We start from the raw sequence: 21,495 nt of genomic DNA on the forward strand, positions 1-21,495 counted from the left end.
AACTGCAATGGTTCAACAAGTTTTGACCAGTGAAAAATTGTTTGCTTACTGGATTGAACATGAAACTAAGTTTAGTTTCTAAGGAAGGAGTGACATATAAACTAGGAGTTGTGTTGGCTTCTGTGCTACAAATAGTTTTTAACTGCTAGAACTGGGTTAAACAGTACTACTACAGTAAGAATTTAGCATACTTAAACCCTTCTCCTTCTTCTAACCTTTCTTATAGTAGATGATATGCAAACCAGTTTCATTCTCAAAAACTACAAAGAAACACAACAAATAATTAGGGTACGGCTATCGTTGGACAAATCTTTTAAAGTGTTCTCTCGTAAGATATTAGTGGCTTAATACAAAGCAAGTTTTACTTATAATCAGAGTGTAAAATAATATTGTAAATCATCTTGGGTCTGATAATACAGTCCAAAACACAAACACTGTCCAATCTAAGTGTAGATAAATCGACGTAGGTTTGCGTTGGAACCGATTTGGACCGCAAATATTTAAAGTGACTATCGACAGACATCGTTACGTTCACATTCTCCTAATAGTTCCCAAGCGAGATTACTTTAATGGTCTGTTTAGAAATCATTAAATCTGGGTACAAACAGGCTGCCGTTTATTACAAATGAATCATCACAACAATGTTACTTACTAACATCAAGATTTTTTTTGGCTGACACTGCTTAATAAAACACTACAGTACCTAGTGTCAGTACTGTCACAATAAAAAAAAATAAGGAAAAGCGCAAAAACAATCCGCGATCGCCGTTGCAGTCGGCGATGTGTTATCCGAAGAGGAACTGACATTTACCATGAAAATTAATCGCGCTTACGTCACCACGACGGCATTGGCAGCAGCAGTCTTTTGTTTTCTGAGTTCCGAGAATCGTCGTACCGTATTTTTTTTCCGTTCCTCTAACCTACCCGAGAACTACGGCGACGATGCAATGTTGATAACAGAGGGCGACGTCGTCGCCTTGGCCTAGAATCTTTACGATGATAACAAACAAGGTGGTACCGCACATTATGTGGGTATCGTAACAACTGGAAGCAGTCACGACAAACTTAAATCACTAGTCTTGTGTCTGATTGAATGTAAAACGCAAAATGAATTTTGTACAGCCTTGAACGAACTAAATGTATTGGCCTCAGTTCCGGTAAACTGCTTTTCGAATAAATCGAGTAGCGAAACAATCATATGCATCACATTTGTTGCAAATTACATAACTGAAAATGAAATTTTTCAAACCAATTAGGAAAAAATTCTAGTCAAAAATTGACCACGACCATTCGACGACAACTGTTGGATTTACGAAAAATCCATGAAAACGCCAGTCTTGCGTGTCTATCGGTCGATTTGCCAGGAAATCGATGACTGATGATGACTTTTACATGATGTTGTCACTATCATGTAAAAGTCAAAAAAAGTGAATGTCATCCAGAAAAAAAAATTCCATGATTTTTCATATTTAAAAAAAACAATTAAAAAAATTATAAACGTATTTTTTAATTTTTGAAAATAATTACTGTAAGTATGACAAAAAGTACCAAGTTTTGTACGGTTTTCTATTGAATATATTATCTTTGCAAACTGCAAAGATAAATCGGTCGTTTTCATATTTTTTTCTAAAAGCCAAATAGATATGAAAATAAACTCATGCAGTTAAGAGATAACAAGTTTTCATGCAAAAGTATCGGTAATTTTTATGCACTCGTGCAATTAAAACCGACAATTTCACTGCTAATTAACCAGTACAGAAATAGGGCATTCTAGAATACGCGACTTTGACGGATATCCAGAATATTTACTGCGGTACCGACCCTGTCAAATATTTCTGGAACTGTCTAAGAGGTATTTTGGTCAAAGTATTAATTTTTTTTAAATGATTTTTAAACTGCGATAACATAAGCCGTCAGTGCTTGTCAGAATCTCAGTTAAAATGAGATAAACACTACAAACACACAAAAAGTTTCGAAAGCCCACATGTGCAGCCTCAAGGGTGTACGTGATTGGTCAAAAAAGCAGCTTCCAGCTTGATGCTTTTTCTTGACCAATCACAGCTACGTCATACTGAGAGATTGTTAGTAATTAATTTAATAAAATAGGCCCACAACAGATTCTATTTACTGTGTTTTGATCAAGTAAAATAAAACCATATAAAAGACTTGTAAATTAAATTATACATTCCTCAAGCAAATAAAAGTTTTAATAAAACTGCAAATATTCAAGGTATATATCATTTCATATTTGACCTACAGTGTCATTGCACTAACGCCGTCACTCGCGAATTTCTGATAACAATTTTTATCGATGTTGATAGTAAAGTATATAATAACGCAGTCTGTCTATTGACCTATTGATTACATTGAGAAAAAAAAAAACACTTTGTCAGTTATCTTATGTAGTAACTCTGTAAAGAAGGAAATAAAATTTTGTTTTGTTGGATGTCTTATTTAATTTTCAGAATTAACATTTTTCCAGTCACATCTTCTGTTGTCAAATCTAGACAGAATTTTATTCTAAACTGACAAGAAAAATATTAAGAAATTTAAGTGAAATGTTAATCTAAATCAAGATTCTGAAAGCGTCTAAATTCCAAATATTAGCTCTTAACTACACTGTTTTTGCGTGTTTGCTTGTTGCATGAATTAATCACATATTCAAACACGATTGCAGTAAATTCAATTATACTGCCAGTCATTCTTCAATACGTTAGCATTAGTCATAGTGCATAATAATTATCACAATGCACATAATTAATGATTACATTTGTATAAAAAGCATAAAAAAAATTGGCAATTTTAAGTGAAGTTGGACTAATGAAGAATTATCCACTTGGAGGTGGAGATTAGTAGTAGTTGAACTACTTTGGAAAAGGCACATTTTGAGAAGTCAGATGGATGTAAACAACAGAAGCCAAGATTACACAGATGATAGTTTGAGATCATCAATGATGGAAAGAATGAAGAACAATTGAAGATTCCTTCTGTCTCGAACCTATCACCAATTAATTTGTCATGTGAAATTACCCTTTCAAATTTTCTGAGAAGAAACTCTGTATAACTAAACAAGTTGACTTCACCACAGCATCGAGAACTTACATTTCACAAGTCGTTCATTCAATGGAAGTAAACATACAGATTTGAGATTTCAATAATACTAAGTCCCATATTGTTATACCACCACCTTGAATATTTTTAGGTAATTGAATTTCTCGTTACATTTTTAATATGGACCCTTTTTTAGTATTGAAATAAAAGGCAACATTGTCAATTTAATTAACAAAATGTTAATTGAGAAAAACGAATATAGCGCCAAACCATGCAAAAGTATGGTGAAGGCAGTTAAAGAATATTGACAGAAGAATACACTAATTCAGAGTGTTCTATTCAAAAAAAATACAATTCCCTAAATTTACCATTTTTGGCTCCTATTTAAACTCTTATTTACAGGTTTGTCTTCCTTTCAACCGATTTGATTACTTTCCATAAAACAAGAATTACAAGTACAGGCTCATAAAATTGCAATATAAAATCAGCATCAAATTAATGTTAAGCTTTACTTGCCAAATTTGTATTATTTATTTTTATTCTGAATCAAGGCCAAATAAAACGTGCAGACAACTGAGAATCTAAAAAGTGCACGTCGCGTTTTTCCTGCAGCAGAGTAGAGTTTCCTGAAATCGAACACTCGTCACCTAAACACCATGAACCAGGCAGTCATCGGCCTCACCTTGACGGCATTAAAATGTATGCAAATAATTTTAAGACCAAGTTAACAACAAACCATATTATACAACGGTCTGGTCGAAATGTGTAAAAGGATTTTGCTAGAGGAGCCGAAAGAAAAGCGAATTTTTGTCTAGAAAATCACGGTACCGTGACCAAAACGGCCTCACTTGAAACAATTGTTCAAATCGATCCGCTTAATTGTTTTGTTCAGCAATAAGCGTAACAATTAGCGGGAATCAAACGGGCGGTTGTTGTTGCGAAGCGCGATTTGCTATTGAAACCAAAAGTGCAAGGTGGCTAGAATAATTAAACAAAGGATAAAAATGCAAAATAGTCACGCCAAAATGAAACAGAGATAATGTCACTGGGTTTAAAAATTTCATTTGCCAGTGATATTCTAAACCGTTTAGATCAAATTTGGTATATAAAGTGACAGACAAAACTATTTGCAATAACGAAAAGTTGGGTTTTGCAGAACAAAATAAGCCAGAATTCGTAATCCAAGGGAATGTACAGAATATTAGAAAAATGATAGTAATAAGGTCGAATTTACCTTGAAACATATCATTGTCTTAAAATGATTTACCATTGTAACAAACAATAATAAAAAGCTAAATTGAACGTTATTGAATTCAATGTAAGACTGTTCTTGTGTAAATAGGGTTTTTTGCTATTTTTAACTTTAGGTCTGATGATGTCATAAATCAAAACACGTGTTAACATAAAAGAAGTGTCTTTTGAAGGTACAATGGACGGCATCTACAAGTTATTGCCTTATACCACTGTTCCTAATTTGTGAATTAAATATTAAATTGATATGTTTTTAGGTCTAAAAGTGAAATTTGCCTGAAACAAACCAGTAAATGAATGAGCTTTACCATTGTGATACTAAACTGAGTTTTATTAACCTTAAATTATATTCAAGTTATGAATGTTCACCTCAAAACTGATATAAAAATTATCAGTAAGGACCAATTTATTTTGAAGCAAAACTCTTAATGAAATTATTCTCTATTGTAACAAACAGTACAACTTAACTAACTTCCTAACTCTTTAAGGGTCAATTACACAGTCAAACTCTAACTTGTAGTTAAAACTCAAACTGTGGCTCAATTGTGTATAATGTGTCAATATTTACACAGTCAAACTCCTAGTTAACTCTTAGAGCTATATCAAAGCTCAATTCAAAATGGAGTTTCAACATTGACCTATACAACCGAACCTAATTCGATTAATTGATTTTAAAATTATGTCAGTAAGATCGAAATTAGCTTGAAACAAACCAGTGAGCAAACGAGATTTACCCAGAAACAACAGTGGTGATAAGGTCAGTAATTTGGGTAGCTACAGAGTATCTCTTAAAACCGTGACAGACCAAACAGGAACATCCTATATATTATTGAATTTTTAGATAGTCCTAATGATTATACGAAAAATTTGTTAAATGAATGAATGACACATGTAGTGTGCATCGTTTTCGAAAAAATGGCGACCAAAAATCGAAAATTTTTAGGGAGTATATTAAGTATTAAAGTTAGGAGGAAATAGGGAATATAAGTTGCTTTATGAGGTTCCGTAGCACACACTTTAGGAAATAAACAAATATAGAAAACAACCTGGATTTTGAAGGTTTAAGTTTAGACTGTGATTTTATTTGTAGTGCATGCCATCAAACATTCACAGTCTAAACTTCAATTAATGTTTTCTTATTTCTTAAACTGTATTCTGCGGAACCCTGAAGCATCTCATTTGCTATATCTTTTCTTAAGTTTATACTTACTGGAAATTTTCAATTTTTCATCATCATTGTTTGGACACAAGGATTTTCTGGTAAAGTAATTGAATTGCTTTCAGGACAATGAGTTTTTTTGGAACGTTTACTTCAAGTAAAACTATCCCTAATTCCTATAAATATTGATTGGACCTAGTAGCTTTTAAAGGTTAAAATCAAATATTATAGCTTCATACACGGTTTATTTCCTCGACACATTTTAGGTGAGATTCATTCAATTACGGTGACCTTTTAGCTCTCGTCTAGACGGTGCGTTTCTACATTTGCGCGATTTGATGCTGCATTTTAATACACCTTTATTGGCCTACGTTATTTAGAAAATGAACCGCTGAAAAGCAATTTGTTAAAGCGATAAAAGACAGGTGGTCCACAGGAACAACAGGCTAGTTGTAAAGAAAAAAATAAACAAAAAGAAACAGGTGTTCCTTCTAGCTAGTACCTCGGTCGCTATTTGGAGATTACACTTATTATAAGCACAATACAAAAAAGAAATTTGTTAGTTATGTAACCGCCTGGAGGCTACAAGACGCTGAATGTTGCAGAGTCATCTCTCTACGATGGGAAGATTGAACGTTGCTTTGCAATTTACCATACCCAACAAGATTCTCGCCGTTCTATCTTGGAAGTTTTTGATTTAGCAACTCTACATAATTTCAGGCACGTAAATTATTGATTTTCAAAAGGAAATCTGCAATATATGCCGGCATCTCGAACTGATACGCTGTCGCTAAGGCTTACACAAACATTTTTCAAAGCAGATGTAAAAATTGATAAGATAAGTTTGAAGATTGTCACGGGATTGAAGTGAAATGGAATATTTTTCAAGTGTTTTGCCCAGACTTACAACACTATATTTGCTAGCTCAGATTCGCTGGTGCTTAGTTACAGAAAAGGATTATTATAATATAAGTTTTACACGCAAAATTTCAGTTATCTGAAATGTCATAAATGTAGTGGAACTTAAAGGAAAACAGTACACAACCACTAACTTGCAGTGAAGCATTTTATTGAACGTCGTAATTTAAATGGGATTTGGCACGCGAATTGTTTTGGAGTGCTTTGCTTGACTTCAACTCACAACTTTTAATCTCCCCAGACGTAATAATGGCGTACAATTGTAGCACAACGTTTTAAGCGAAGTTTTGACGAAAATTAAACGGGAAAGTGCCATACACAATATTAAAACGAGTTTAAGCAACTTTATACAGAAAAACGAATGCTGATTCTGTTATTATTATGTTTGTTGTTTAAAAATTGTTTTGTCTGCTGTTTAAGCCGACTGTCTGCGTTAGCAATGTTGTATATCCTTTGGTCTTTACCGATAAATGGTATTTCCAACGTTAAAACTAAAAAAACTGGTTTTCTGTTAAATATTGATTATACATGAGTTGGGATAGTCTGCAAAATGCAGTACCTAATCTTCTCTATAAAATTTTTGCCTAAATTTCAGTCTTTCACCATATCTATATTCAACTCTTTTCAAGGTAGATGATTGACGTTTGCAAAATGACATTTTCAATTAACGACAACTATTAATATTTTTTTCTAATTCTGTCATCACACTTATACCTTATCTGCGGCTATTATTGAGTTATCTAAGAAAAGTATTATAATAAAAACACTCCAAATTTACTTGCGATTTAAAGTATTTAAAATACTTGTATCAATTCAAATTTAGCTTAAAATTAGGTGTTGTGACTGGTATTTTTATAACCAACTGAAAAACATTCTAGAAAAATATCGTTTCAATTTGAAGAAGGAAAAAAATGTTCCGATTGGATAAGTAAAAGAGAAGACACAAAATCGATAATGAAGGATAAAAAATTAAATATACTTGTCATATTTTCGGGGGTAATATCCCTAGTGCATTTAATTTTTCCGGAAAAATTCGGAAAAACGAGTTTCTAAGTAATTTGTTTTATCAAATAGCATAAGCGAGAGTGGTTTTAAAAATCATCCGAGTCGAAGACGAGGATCTAAAAATTTTTAACTACTTAGAAACGAGTATTCCAATTTTTCCACAGGAAAAATTAGATGCACGAGGGATATTTGGTAAGATTATTTCCTGAGTTAAATAAACATTTTATTTTAATTAAAACAATAAGAACAATAACTTTCAAGCTAGAAAGGGTAACACTATTCTTTATGTTGCTGTGAGGAGTGTGAAATTTTTTCGATTTTTTTTCTGGGAAAAACTGCTGACAGCTAAGTTGACAGTTGTCAAGTGATTTTTCCACTTAAAATTTACATTTGTTATTCTAATTCTTGATAGCGATTGGTCAAAATTGATAGGAAGGAAATAATCATTGAAAGTAGTTTTTACCGGCGAAAATAAAGACTTTTTTCATAAAAAGTAACAACTTTTGATCATTTATACGTAGTAAATCGTAGCACTAAAAAGGTATGAACAAAACATCTTAAAAACACCAAAGTGACCTCTGTAAAACTGGATAATAGGACATTAAAATTCCAAACTGCTGCGGCATAAAATAATTCTTGACACAATAAACAGATCTATCGAGAATATAATTTAAATAAGATTGGAACAAAACAAAACTTGTCCCACATAATCGGAAGCTAGCCAAACAGTGTTGTCGTAATGTGATTAAATGAAGCGGACGAGAAAATTTTATTCACTATTAAAGAATTTTACATTATTTTCGACTTCTGGTTAAGAAAAACATTTTCCTGGTATGCTAACAAACATTTTTGGTTGAAAGACGATGACCTGTTTACGTGGTTCGTAGTGTTGAGCAATATTTACAACATAAGAGTAAAGTAAAACATGCAGATTGCTTGAGATTTAAATAACCTACAAAACAGTGTTTTTGAATGTTTTATCTGTTTGGCACTAATTATTTAGCGGTGTTTAAGTCAATGTATCAATCATGTTTTTTCGTACACGAGTTTGAATAGAAACCTAAAAGTAAAACTGGATACTCCCCAAAAAAAACTGTCTAAACCGCTCGTCAAACTGATATTGACAATAAATCCGTTCCCAAAGTGATTTCGTAACAGCCCGTTAAAGCATGACGCTTCTTGGTCGAACGACCGATAAAAAAGTGAAACAAATCAGAAAAACCGGCGATTGAACTTGAAGGCTACTTTACCATTATTATTTTTATCGAATTTGCTGGCGCTTGTTTCTATGTAAAATATCGGACCGTGAACGAAAACCAATGGTAGAGCTAGGGAACCAATAATATTCAAAAGAAATGATTGTAATGTTACATTTTAGCCGTTAGACCCACGCAGCTAACGTTCGAAAATTCTCGTTTGGTCCACCTTTATGTTAGAGGCGTGCGTATGTGTGTATGCAAATAACTGTAATATTCGGACGGCCTAGATAGTAAAAAATAATGTGACAGTGACAAATTAGCACCTAACACGACTTGGGTTGTTGTTGCAAAAAAAAAACCAGTTTAGCTGGAACACCGACCAACTGACTCACGATTGCGCGACTTTACACACATGAATATCGGCTCTTTTGGAATTCAATCTTTGTACAAGCTAAATTTAAATTTACAACCGCGACAGTCCGTGTGTTTCTCAAATTTCATCGAAATCACTGATTAACTGGGAATTTTTAAATCAGAATAAATGAATTCACAGAGTAAAAGAATTTGCTTACCACAGAGCAGTACCTCTATGACAAAGAAGTAGGGAATTGAAATAGACTAGAAAAGTTTACTTAGTTTAAACAGCATGTTTGAAGAAATGTGACAAAAACTATGACTTTTGGTGAATTAAGTCTTGGTGAATCAATATTTAAGACTTGTCAAGTGTTATTATGTTAGCAATGCCTTGTATCAATAGCCGTTAGGAAGTGCCAGTTATTGTCACTTATTCATTCATATTTCATTATGACTGATACAATATGCAGGTAAAATTCAAAAAGAAGGAAAAAAGTATGCATATAACCCAGATATATTACCCATTTAACAACATTTTCCAAATTACCTACAATTTTATCTTTCATTTGAAGGCAGTTTTTATTGTTTCTATTAAATTTATGGTACGGTGATGCCAAAACAAATATCTAAAAAAGCACTATTCGAACTAAAATGCTGAAATATGATACTGATACTGATTTTAAGTGAAATCAAAACTCAGAGTCGATCTCCACAAATATTTATTAAAAGGTAAAAAAAGTGAAACAAATTAAAAAGTTAACTTTTTAATTGCCTAACATGTTTCGGGTGTATTCAGACACCCATCTTCAGAGGCTTAACTAGATCACTAGTCTGCTGACTGTCATTCTAAAAGGGGGGACAGCTGAACCCAAATGTACCAAGGTGGTTTTTTATTCTGCACGGGGGAAAAAACCTTGATCAAAAACCCAGTTCTGGTACAGAGGTGACAGGTTGCTCCGTTTTTTATTCTCGAAGGGGAAAAAAACTTAATCAAAACCCAGTGTTGATGTCAAAAAGTGAAGTTACTAGCTCGGTTTTTATTCTTTAAGGGGGAAAAAACTTAATCAAAACCCGAAGTTGAATGATGTAAAAACTGCATGTCTATCTGAAGGAGACCAAATGGACACGAAAGGGACGTCACACAACAAAAAACCGCGGTGGACACTCACAAGTTCAACATTTAACAGATTAAAATGGGGGTGACTTTCCCTTTGTCACTGTGGAGGTGTGACCGTGCAGGGCAACATGGCTTGGGTGCAGCAGGACATGGAGTGCTGAGATGGAGGACCTGGAGTGACTACTTTTGATACTGATTTGTTAATTGAACTGGATTAGTTATTAAACAGACGCTTTTACAAACTTTACTTTGATAGTTTTGCAAGAAAAACACGTTGAATGAATGTGGTTGTTTCATTAAAACTTAGGAACAAGTTTACAACAATTTGATAGAAAACGTTCTCCAAGTACTTTTCTAAAGTTTAATTTAAATTGCTATTCGGGGAGTGGGGTTAGAAATTGGTAGACAACTTCAAAGACAAGATCATTGTCAATAACAGAGAGGGCAAAACGTCAAAATTTCATGGATAGAATAGTGTCACTTGTGCATGTTTCATGTTTGTGATTGGTTAAAAAAAGCAGTTTTCAGCTTGCTGCTTTTTCTTGACCAATCACAACTATAATAGTGCTATGATTTACTCAAATGCTCTAAATGTGCACATCAGACTCATGACAGGTACTTTTTTAACTTTAACTGGAATACCGAAATAATTAGGAGAGTCGAGTACCACAAAAATTGCCTGACTTGAGTATGGCTGAAATTAATAACATTGAACATGACTTTTAGTTTCGAGTATCTGTCGTGTCATTCCATAATTGCATAAGTTAGTAAGATAAGTCGATTTGTAAAAATTGCAATCTGACACGTCAACTTAAGTTTACTCATATTATGTGTCAAACAAATAACAGCTCACCGAAAGAAAGTTGGTTCGGCCAGGGGAAAAAACCCACAACACTTTTCGCAAAAGTATGCAGCCACCGTCATTTCGCTAACCCAGATCCGTTCAAAACTCTGTTTGCGCAAACAATCAAAAGTGCAAAACCGGTACCGTTAAGACAACATTCACGATGAGCGAAATTGGCGTTTGTTTGTGTTAAAAAAATCACTTTAGCACCGAATTGATTTGTTAATCAACAACATTTTCCGGATTTTATCCAATCAAATAAGCTCCTGTGTTTTTAAAACTGGCTAAATTAATCACCGACCTAAATAATAAACGTTTACTAATTCTTATCCATGGAATTTCATTGATTGATTTAGTTTATATGCCCAGAACGACATACTAGCAGGCAGTAAAAGGTTATGGGTGTTTGAGTTTCCAGATGTTACTTTGAAAATATTTTCTTACTTAGTGATGGCGTTTGTGAAGCAATAATTTGGTACATCTTTTACAGAAGATGTTACAAGTATTAAGCCACTTTTGAAACAAAACTTTGAAAAAAACAAACAAACACTCACCATTCTGAGCATATCGTTCCCTGTCGACGAAGAAGCAGTGGTTTTCGGTGGTTCAGTCAATGAAACCCGATTAATCAAAATTCTGGAGTTTCTACTCTCCAAACGTCCACCCTGATCGTCATCCTGCTGGTTCAGCAGCTCCTTTAAGATCCTATCTCGGGTATCGTCTTGCGGTTTTTGTGCGGACGTGCTACTTCCGCTACTGGACCCACTACTTCCGCTAGCGGTAGATGTCGGTGGATTAGTCAACAGCGACCTCAATCGTTCCAACCTAAATTTACTAGATTGAACCATGCATATTTACTTAAATTGAACTTGAAATCCTTACCGTTGAGGCTCTGGATGCGAGGGCATTTCCTCCATAGGCTTGTTATCTTTCTGGTCATCAACCGAGTAAACGGACTGTTCTTGGAAATCGTCCATGATACCATAAGACATGTAAGGGGTACTGGGTTGGTTTTGCTGTTGCCCTTGACTTGTTGCTGGACTTGGTTGAGTCGAGTAATGAGCCATGGGACTTTGCACTACTGTTGGGGCATTACTGTATGAAGGATTGCTTGGAGGCCTACAAAATAAAATTTTTATTACAAAAAATGTTTTGAAATAATTTGACAAAGATGATTAAGAGTGATGAGTAATTTATTAAACACTTGTTTGAGCAATGCATTTTATATAACTGCTATTAAGATAATACACTCGGTTTTCTAGAGACAGTTCTTGCATTGCTACTTAATTATAGTAAAACATGTTGAGAGCAATGTTATGTAACGTTTTCAAGTCTACTGTTATGCTTGCTGCGGCATCTTAGTCGATAAAGTACCAATCATTCCATTTACTTTCATTAAAACGTTAATTAACTAAATAAAATCGAAAGGTGTAGTCGTTGAAGCTAAAGTTACATTCCTTGTTGCTTTGTTTATGTAATAAGTACACCCTTGTGCTATCGCGGTTTTTTTGTAGCATTAAATTATCCTCCAAAGCATAAAACACTTTTTATTTTTACCAATATATCAAATCATTCAGACATTTCTGGTTTAACTTGTATTTCTAGTTTGTTACAATCAACAGCACCACTAACATGAATCATTCGTTTTACTGGCAACTTTGTATTGTAATGTGCATTTTTTTCTTGAGTAAACGCGTAATACCTATTCACAAGTTTGTATTTATTCAATTAAATTAAAACACCTCCTTTACAGAGAGTACAGGCAATAATTAAATTTTTTACATATGAAACGAGTTGATACAGCGAATTTTGCATATATGGAAATTGATTTTGTAGAGAAATATGGAGACCCTACATAACTTTAGCTCAACTGATGTTGTACAGAAAATATCCTTTACATTATAAGAATTAGTTGTAATGTTACCACTACTATTAAATTATCGTTAAGAATTAAAAACATCTCAGTAATTAAAATAATGCGGTGTTCTATTGCTGAACGGAAAAGTTTATAATTATTTAATAGGGAATAAAATCGACAAACGAACCATGGTTGAACACGAAACTTCAACTAAAAACAATCAAAAAAAGCGACAAAGAAACCATTAAATTCAGTTCATTATCAGGCGGGCATTTTTATTTATCAAACAAGAACAGCGTTTCTGGGTCATCGGGCAATGCTGGTACACTTCGTTGCCGATTTGCGTAAACGCGTTTAGGAAACAACAACGTGTAATAAATTAATAACAAATTATATTCCGTAATTGTATTTCTGGCTAAAAAAGCGACGTTTCTTAATAAAACAGATTTCTCAACCGTATAGCCCTAATTTGTTAAATACTTGATGCAATTGTGTTATGGTCAACTTAAAACACAGTTGTACAGGGAAGGTTTTAATAATAAATCAACCAAATTATTAATAACTTTTCTACAACTGCATTATTCAGTATTGATTGTCCTTTCTCAATTAGACCACGTCACTTACAGTCGTTTACTAACGTGTTAATATTGACATGACCAAGAATAGAGATCATCAATTTTTAATAAAGAGTAAAAAATAAATAGTTTCTAATTACAGCACCGTTCAAGGGACAGAGAAGGTTGTTTTTGCCATCGATTTTAATCTTAACAAATTTAGTGTAAAAAAAAATTATACCTGGGTGTGGGCGTCGAAACAGGAGTCAAACTCTGCCTAGAATTGGGTCTGGCAGTATCATGCCAAGCGGGTTCCAAATCCCATGTAGTACTAGGGAAATCGAGTGAAGGAAAATCGTTGTCCAGAAACTCCGGGGTGAAGGGACCACCAGAAGAACTCGACTGCATCATAGTACCCGTAGATGCCGATGAAGAAGGGGGTGCTTCCGAGATGGCGAGAGGGCCATTGCGTGATGGGGTTCCAGCCCCATTAACAATACTCGTCATTAATGGATCACCGATACCTCCACCTGGATCTAAAGTCTCTTTGTCCCTAAAGAAATACACCACCTGCATTAGACTAAAATATGCTTCATTGCGGTCAACGCTTATAATGAATTAACCAACTTTATATTTTATCCAGATGAAATATGTAGTGAAGACACGCAAGTTTTGTACTAGTTAAATATTGCATCAGTCATCAATGTATAATTTATTTGCTCGTTTTATGTACAAAAAGTAAGTATATAACGTAATTAAAATGTGAATAACACCATACACAGCAAATTAATGGATAGTGTGAAAATATTTGGTCAATTAACTAAATTACAGCTGTTGCTAGACAATCGAAATCCACAATTCGAATTTATCCTTATAAAGGTAAAACCATGGATTAATCATCAAACGTGATCCCACATATTTGACATGCTACTAGTCTCTTAGTCATTAAATTACGCAATATGTCTTTCTTTTGTAAATAATTATTGGTTTTAGAGTATTTTACAGAACAATTTCCAAATAAACATTAAATTTATGTTGTCCATCTTGGTGAATGATTGTCTCAAAAAGTCAACTGTTTGCTAATAACTAGACTAGCTTCAATTCGTCACACACTAGTGGTTTAAGTAATCGTTTTCACGCCCTAGTGCGTCATATAATAAAATTAGTATAATGTATGCACAACGCGTATATTTCTTTGGGGCTTACGCGTTTACTTAACGCACTGGTGCGTATAAACAAAGTAGCTACTGTTCGAAGAGTTTTTTAGTTTAAAGACTGAAGTTGAATATAGATTTCTAATATTCTATTACGTTAGATTATAGGTTAGTTTTAGCTATGCAATTACTTTTTGTAATAAAATCAACAAAAGTTATTTCTGAATAGTATTACATTGGCTCTTTGCTCTCTATAAATTGCTCGTCACGTCATCCAGAACAGTAGATTTTCTAGCTAGTGTTTAGAATTTTGTGTTCAAGAACTGTACTTTAAAGAGTGGGAAAGGAAAAATGTTCAATATCACATCACAATGTTTTACATCAAAATTAGTAAGAAAACCCATTCACCATCCTGGTTGAGGTGATGAGCATTTTTCCAAGTAGGTATTAGGTCAACTTCTAAACTGCCACAACAAGAAGTATTACCAGAAGGTATGGTAATAAAAAAAATACTTACTCAATGATCGAGTGTGTGGCCATGATAAAGTCACTATCACTAGGCGCTTGATAATTTTTGAAAAGTTTTGATTTAGTCTGTACAGTCACTAACGTGTCGGGTCCCACTTGTATACGATACACCGGGCTCACCGAAGTGCCCGTGCTGAGTACTTCTTTAAGATGAGCACTCAGTTTTGGAAGGTCCTGCGCGGGCACCAAATCGCGCAAAGCTCGCGCTTTAAACTCTTTGCGCAACGTTTGTGACACGGGCTCGGACACGCCCGACGCGTCGACGCAGATAATTTTTCCCGAAGTGTCTAACTTTGTGGTGAATTGTTGGAAAAAACACGTGGCTTTTTCGCGATGCGAAATCCGACTCGCCACGCACAACACACACGGACCGCTATCGCTGCCGTCTTCCTCCGACACTGAAAGATGATCTCGCAATTGAGTGGAAGAGATGTGCATAAGTTCGTAACAAGGTACTCGTTGGTTCTTTTCCTCAACGGTTTCGTTATCGAAATCCTCCGGTTTGACCAGCAATCGAACGTCGATCGATTTAGATCGAGAAGGCGGAGGTTGATCGTTTTCCCCCCACTCAAAGGTCATCGGCAGGAGGTTGGAATGAAAGTTCTTGTGGTCCCCCAAGTGCAAAAAATTGTAGATGCTCTTACCAATTATCTCTTCTTTGGTGAACCTTATGTAGTTGGAGACGTTTTCGGTCACATGTTCTACCTAGTTTCACAAAGATCAACGTTAAATTCAGTAAGCTATAGAGTTACAAAATGTGGTAATTTAAACCACCATTGCCTCACCTTTCCTTCGCTGTCGATAACGAACAAAAACCCTTCCAACGCCTCCAACAGTAACGGTCCGTAAACCTCGTTGGAGAGGATAGTGGGTCTTGAAGATGATACTTCTCCCTGTTGAACCGGATCTATGGCCAACTGCGGGTTGTTGTCCTGCTGCTTGATCCTACGTATTTGGTTAACAGTTTCCTGAAGAATGGCGCACTTGTCCGGCTTGACGGAGAGCGAGCTCATGTCCGCGAAATTAGCGGATATCAGCTCGGCCAGCTCCTCTATGTAGATGTTTTCCTGCTCTCGTCTACGCTTTTCATTGTTGCACTTGTTTCTGCAAAAAAAGAGAACATCTTAAAAATCATAAATATTCAAGACAACCAAGAAGTAAAGGCGACTTGTTTGGGTCAGATAATAGGAATTATTTCCTAGAGAAAACGTTCAGATGGATGGTGCTCAAACAAATTTTCTTGTGTTTCAAATAATAAGATCATTCTAAAGGATCGATTTCCGCTTGTAAGCAAATAGCAAAGTTTGGAATAAACTTTTGTAGACTGAAACTATTCATCAATTGTATTTGTATTGTCAGATTCTCATTTATCGTAATTTTATTAATAAATGTAATGGCTACATTATAGGTATATGGAACAGCATCTAACCAAGCTGGTTGGACAGCAAATTAGCCAGAATAACCTAAACTTATTTGAAATGAAACTTAAAATAACAGAAATCCACCACATAATAATGAAATAAACAAGCTGAAACGTAAATGATTGTGTTGGCAAGAATGTTGAACCAGTTTTGAATTTGAAACAAAGTGCATATTAATTGTTTAAAAAGCTTGCATTTAACACATTCTTACCAATACCACCTCCCGATAACAAATGTTAATATCACTCTGGTAATTAGAATTTTAAATTGCGTAAAAACAAATAAATCTAGTATTACGCCTCAAAAAATCAATAAATCGAAACAAAACAATTAAAATGTAGTTACAATTTATGAGCGATATGTTTTTTCGTTTGGTTGGTGGTGGTGGTGGTACCACAATAACAATTTTCATAAAAATTGCGTGACAAACTAACAATTTATTACCCTAATGAGTACTGCCCTGTGATATGCAACAGCAGGTAGCAAAGCATGAAATCTATTAGTGACATTCCGTCAAAGCAACTTGTGAAAATCACGGCCATAAAGTTGTTACAATGTGGCGCTTTTACACCATTCACTTTCAATTATAGTTCGATTAATTAAGCTTCGCTTGTCTTGAAATATGGTAAACTGGATGAACAGAACCGGCTTTAACATGATTTTTTTCTAATTTTTGAGCTATGTATTTTGATCTACTGACAACAATGACGTATTCTTGCTGTATCAGTCAAAAACCGGTCCTGTTTTGATAATTACCTAGTCAACCTAGTGCCCAATTAACATAATAAACGCGATAATTACTGAAAGCAACATGAAAACTAATAATAAATTAGACAACTAATAAGCAATTGCGCGATAATTAATTGCAAAAAGTTAACGATAAAATTCAGATTCTACGACCGAGACTTTCCTCGTCATGCATGCAGAATTAAAACCGACTTGATTGGTCAAAGTCATTATGATGTCACAACACAACTACGTCACTGATAATTAAGTCAATGCAAATTATTGATATTCATGTCAATGGTTGAAGATTAATACTGTGAGAAAAGCCAATACATTAGACGATTCTGTTTGCCAAGTAAATGTTGTATTAAAGTTTGTAGGTCGCGCAGTTAAAGTTTGATGAAAAATGAACTAGCAAACTACCGGCAAACGAGGATACAATAATTTAATAACACTAGGAAACTCACGTTGTAGACGCCACACTATTTTCCGCCATGTCGTCCGGTTCACCCATGAGAAACACTGATGAAGTTGAAGAGGGCAGCAGAAACGCTGATTTGCCAAGTATGACGATAACACACCGACTGCATGCGACTTAATAAAATTTATCCAAAAGCGATGACAAAAGCTCACGTCCACGCTAATAAAGCAGCCTCAGCGTTTTTGTCTAGGCCGACATTTTAAAACAATTCAAAGAGGAGGGGAAAAACGCGCATAAAAAGGGATACTCCATATCTTGCCTTTACAGTTTGCACGTTACCTACTTATAACAAAGTTCAGAGACGCATATACATTTTTTTTTTCCAAAAATGATCTTGACAATTCATTCATCCACACGCACAAAAAGGAAAGACGTTTTGGATGCAATCAACATTTAAATATTTCATAAACCAATGGCGGTCGTGCTGGGAATTTATTATAGTTGTGTAGAACGGCGACCAACAACACTCGTTGTTGTGTTCCAATTTTAATATTTTCACTTTCGGCACACACACACCTTAACGAGGTGACGTCACCGTTAATTTTAATTCGAAATAACATTTATAAAGATTTGGCGGTGGTTACATCAACCGAATCACCGTAAAAAAATGTTGCAACTAGTTTGATTTAATAGCAGCAGAAAATCTACTTAGTATGTCTCACTAATTACTGAGTAGTTGAGTTAAAAACTAGTTGGTTATTACCAGTTACTGTATGTAGTTTCTAAAATATTTAAAAAAACACACTCATCAAACTGCAATTGTACAAGCATTTAATTAATACTGACTAGTTTTTTTTTCAATTGCCTGAGGTTGATGTCAAAATGTGTATTTTTATGTATAACAGGACAGCTTTCACAGAGCAAATTAGTTAGACCCTCGAGCTTCCCAAGTATCCTTTCAAAATTTGTAGTTTAACAGTATACAGAGTGATTTAAAGACAATCGTAATTGACACAAACCAACGTAATTAAGTGTTTTCTTATAGCAGTGGGTTAAATGTATTGAAAACAGCTGAGTTTCCAATAATTAGTATCACATTCACCATCTTGTATTTATATAAATCTCCCAAAGTTGGAGAAACCTGACATTGAGCTTCATCAAATTGAATATTTAGTTTTGATTGTCTTGGCCTTCTGCCCAAAAACGATAGAAAAATGCACATGCATAAACGTCAGCCATTTCCGAAGAAAATCACTTTAAAATGATTAATTCTGGAAATCTCTATTGTTTTCCCAAAGTAGTAGTTGTACCCAGCAAAATTATTAAGAATCAAATCAAATTAGAATGACGTCACCAAGATGTCAGAGTTTAAAATAAAAAAAAATGTTTTGAAATAAAATTCTTAATCAAAAACCACTCAAAATGTCCTAAACCTTTCAAAAATGTTGTAAAATTGTCAAACGCCTTCAGAAATTGGAAAATTACAGAAACCTCTAAACACCAATTTAAAAAATTTGCCAGAAGCCTTTACAAGTGTCTCAATTCGGCCAAGAATTTCTTGAAAGTTGACAGAGGCTTTTATAAGCATTTTGAAATTCAAAATTGCTAAATTTTATCATAGCCCGACTCTTCTATAGTTTCATTGGAAATGCCAGAGGCCTCTAAAAACGGTTTGAGTGTTTAAACTTATACATTAAAAACCAGTGTGGAAAGAAGAGAAAACCATTAGAATTCAGTGAGTGAAACAAAAATGGCAAAACACTTCGTAACATGAGTCAGTCAGTCAAAATAAAGGCGACGTCATGCGAGAGTTGGTCACATGACCACTTCATCAAAAAGACTTACGTTTAATTACGTCACATCTACTTCGAAAGACTGACAGACTTGACGAAGTATGTCGCCATCATTCTCTATCTTATTGGTTTTTACCATTGGTTTCCTATTATGTCAAATTTTGAAATTTCAACACCTGTATAAACCAGATAATTAGATTTTCCTGCAAATAATATTGTGTCAGTGTTACAAATGATTGGAATTAGTGACGTCATTACAATTTTTGTTTGAATTTTGGTATATACAGTGTGGAACAGCCAAATGAAATAAATTCGATAACGAGTAAATGAGAGCGTGTTGGGAAAAACGTTTGGACACGTCGATTTGTATTTTTAGATGCGCATTTAAAAAAAAAATAAAATTATATAGGGTGTGTCATGTGACAGTGGCCGATACCAACTTTCTTATTTTAAATACAACCCCCTGTATATTATTAGTTTTTTGGATTCTTCAGAAAACTCTAGACATAATTCATGTACAATGTCCCATACCTATCTTCAACTGTTTCGGAAATATTAAATGTTTTCAGATGTATTACAAAAATTAACATTAAAAATAGAAAATTATTTTATTTCACAAATAATGTAATAAAAACAAAAAAACATTAATTTCAATGTAAGAGATGTTCAAAATGTTTGCGAAAATAAGTATTGAGTGTAATGTAGCGAATTTGTGCAATAAAATAATTTTCTTTTTTTAATGTTAATTTTTGTAATACATCTGAAAACATTTAATATTTCCGAAACAGTTGAAGATAGGTATGGGACATTGTACATGAATTATGTCTAAAATTTTCTGAAGAATCCAAAAAACTAATAATATACAGGGGGTTGTATTTAAAATAAAAAAGTTGGTATCGGCCACTGTCACATGACACACCCTATATAATTTTATTTTTTTTTTAAATGCGCATCTAAAAATACAAATCGACGTGTCCAAGCGTTTTTCCCAACACGCTCTCATTTATTCGTTATCGAATTTATTCCATTTGGCTGTTCCACACTGTATAAGAAATTCCAACAGAAATTTAAATGACCATAATACATTTTATAACTGACAAATTTTTTAAAGGCAAACATGCTTTTATGTGTAACTTTTGTGAGTGTTCTCCATAAATGGCTTTCTGTAGGGAGAAAATCTGTAAGCAAATGCCGAAAATGTCGAGTCTGACGTTTGCCCACTTTTTCAAAAAAACCGACGTAATTCAAATTGGTTCCACGAATAACTTTTACGTAAAGTTCTGTAAAACTTTCCAAACTGTTTCAGTAGCAAGTTGTGATTTGACTGTGACAGGTCTTGTGTAAAATGTCCTAGTCAAATTAAAACTTAACGCAGGGTGCCCTTAAATACTTTTGGTACCCATCAAGAGTTTACTAGTCTATATGAAATGATGCTGTTCAAAGAAAATTCTAATAAAACTAATACTAAAATCAACATAAATAGAAACATGAAACAAATTCCCAAATTTGTATTTAAAGATGGTAAGAATCCCCTTTGTTTTCGTTCAAAAAGTAAGAATCTCGCTGGTTTTTCGATCCCCTGAAGTTAAGTAGCGAAAATACCTTCTTTGATGTCGTTGTTTGTAACCCAAGCCACAAAGGGCAACCATCTTTAATCAGCTTTTTGTAGAGGCAAAAATAATCTCTCGCATTTCAGCCGCTCAAAAACAGTGATTACCTACCCCCCTCTCAAAAACAAAATTAACCTGTACTTACATCTGCGTCTGGGGCTTGTTCTCCAACTTTTTTCTTTTCTGCTTTATTCCGGTGAGAGCATTCATTTTTGCCCACACCGGGTCCTGGAGCTCGCAAGGTCCAACCCTGAAACAACAGTTGTACGTTAGATACTAAAATTCGAAGATTTTGATTAAAGTTGTACAGTTAAGATTTTCTTCAATTAAATAGTTTCAACAGAAAAAAAAATAAGATTCATTCATATTCCGGAGCTGCGTCATGGGCTAAGACGCAGGCTCTGCTGACGTCAGACCCGTCTCGCGGACAACGTTACCCTTGAGTATTGATTGCTCGTTTTCATTTTTCATTGGAAAGCTTTCCCTACCGGTATGGAAAATGGAATAAAACAACAATGCAGTGTTGCCGGGA

The 21,495-nt window shown here is 34.3% G+C and overlaps 1 protein-coding gene across 14 annotated transcripts in view; it reads right to left on the reverse strand.

The window, feature by feature from the left end:
- tai (basic helix-loop-helix family member taiman) overlaps positions 1–21,495 on the reverse strand; it is a 110,570-nt gene that overhangs the window by 19,253 nt on the left and 69,822 nt on the right. For 11 of the 14 annotated variants that reach the window (XM_081985662.1, XM_081985666.1, XM_081985657.1 and 8 more), the window contains 6 exons: positions 21,109–21,213; positions 15,778–16,096; positions 14,982–15,697; positions 13,552–13,863; positions 11,781–12,017; positions 11,453–11,732 (listed from right to left, as the gene is read on the reverse strand). In XM_081985662.1, coding sequence (XP_081841788.1) covers positions 11,453–11,732; positions 11,781–12,017; positions 13,552–13,863; positions 14,982–15,697; positions 15,778–16,096; positions 21,109–21,173 — 1,929 coding nt within the window. In that variant the 5' untranslated portion in view covers positions 21,174–21,213. Of the gene's footprint in view, positions 1–11,452; positions 11,733–11,780; positions 12,018–13,551; positions 13,864–14,981; positions 15,698–15,777; positions 16,097–17,606; positions 17,701–21,108; positions 21,214–21,495 lie in introns of those variants that run through there. The other 3 variants (XM_081985655.1, XM_081985658.1, XM_081985665.1) reach the window with 2 other exon arrangements.

This window comes from Ips typographus, linkage group LG8 (assembly GCF_016097725.1).
Source record: "Ips typographus isolate SLU linkage group LG8, UJ_Ityp_2.0, whole genome shotgun sequence".
Lineage (NCBI taxonomy): Eukaryota > Metazoa > Arthropoda > Insecta > Coleoptera > Curculionidae > Ips > Ips typographus.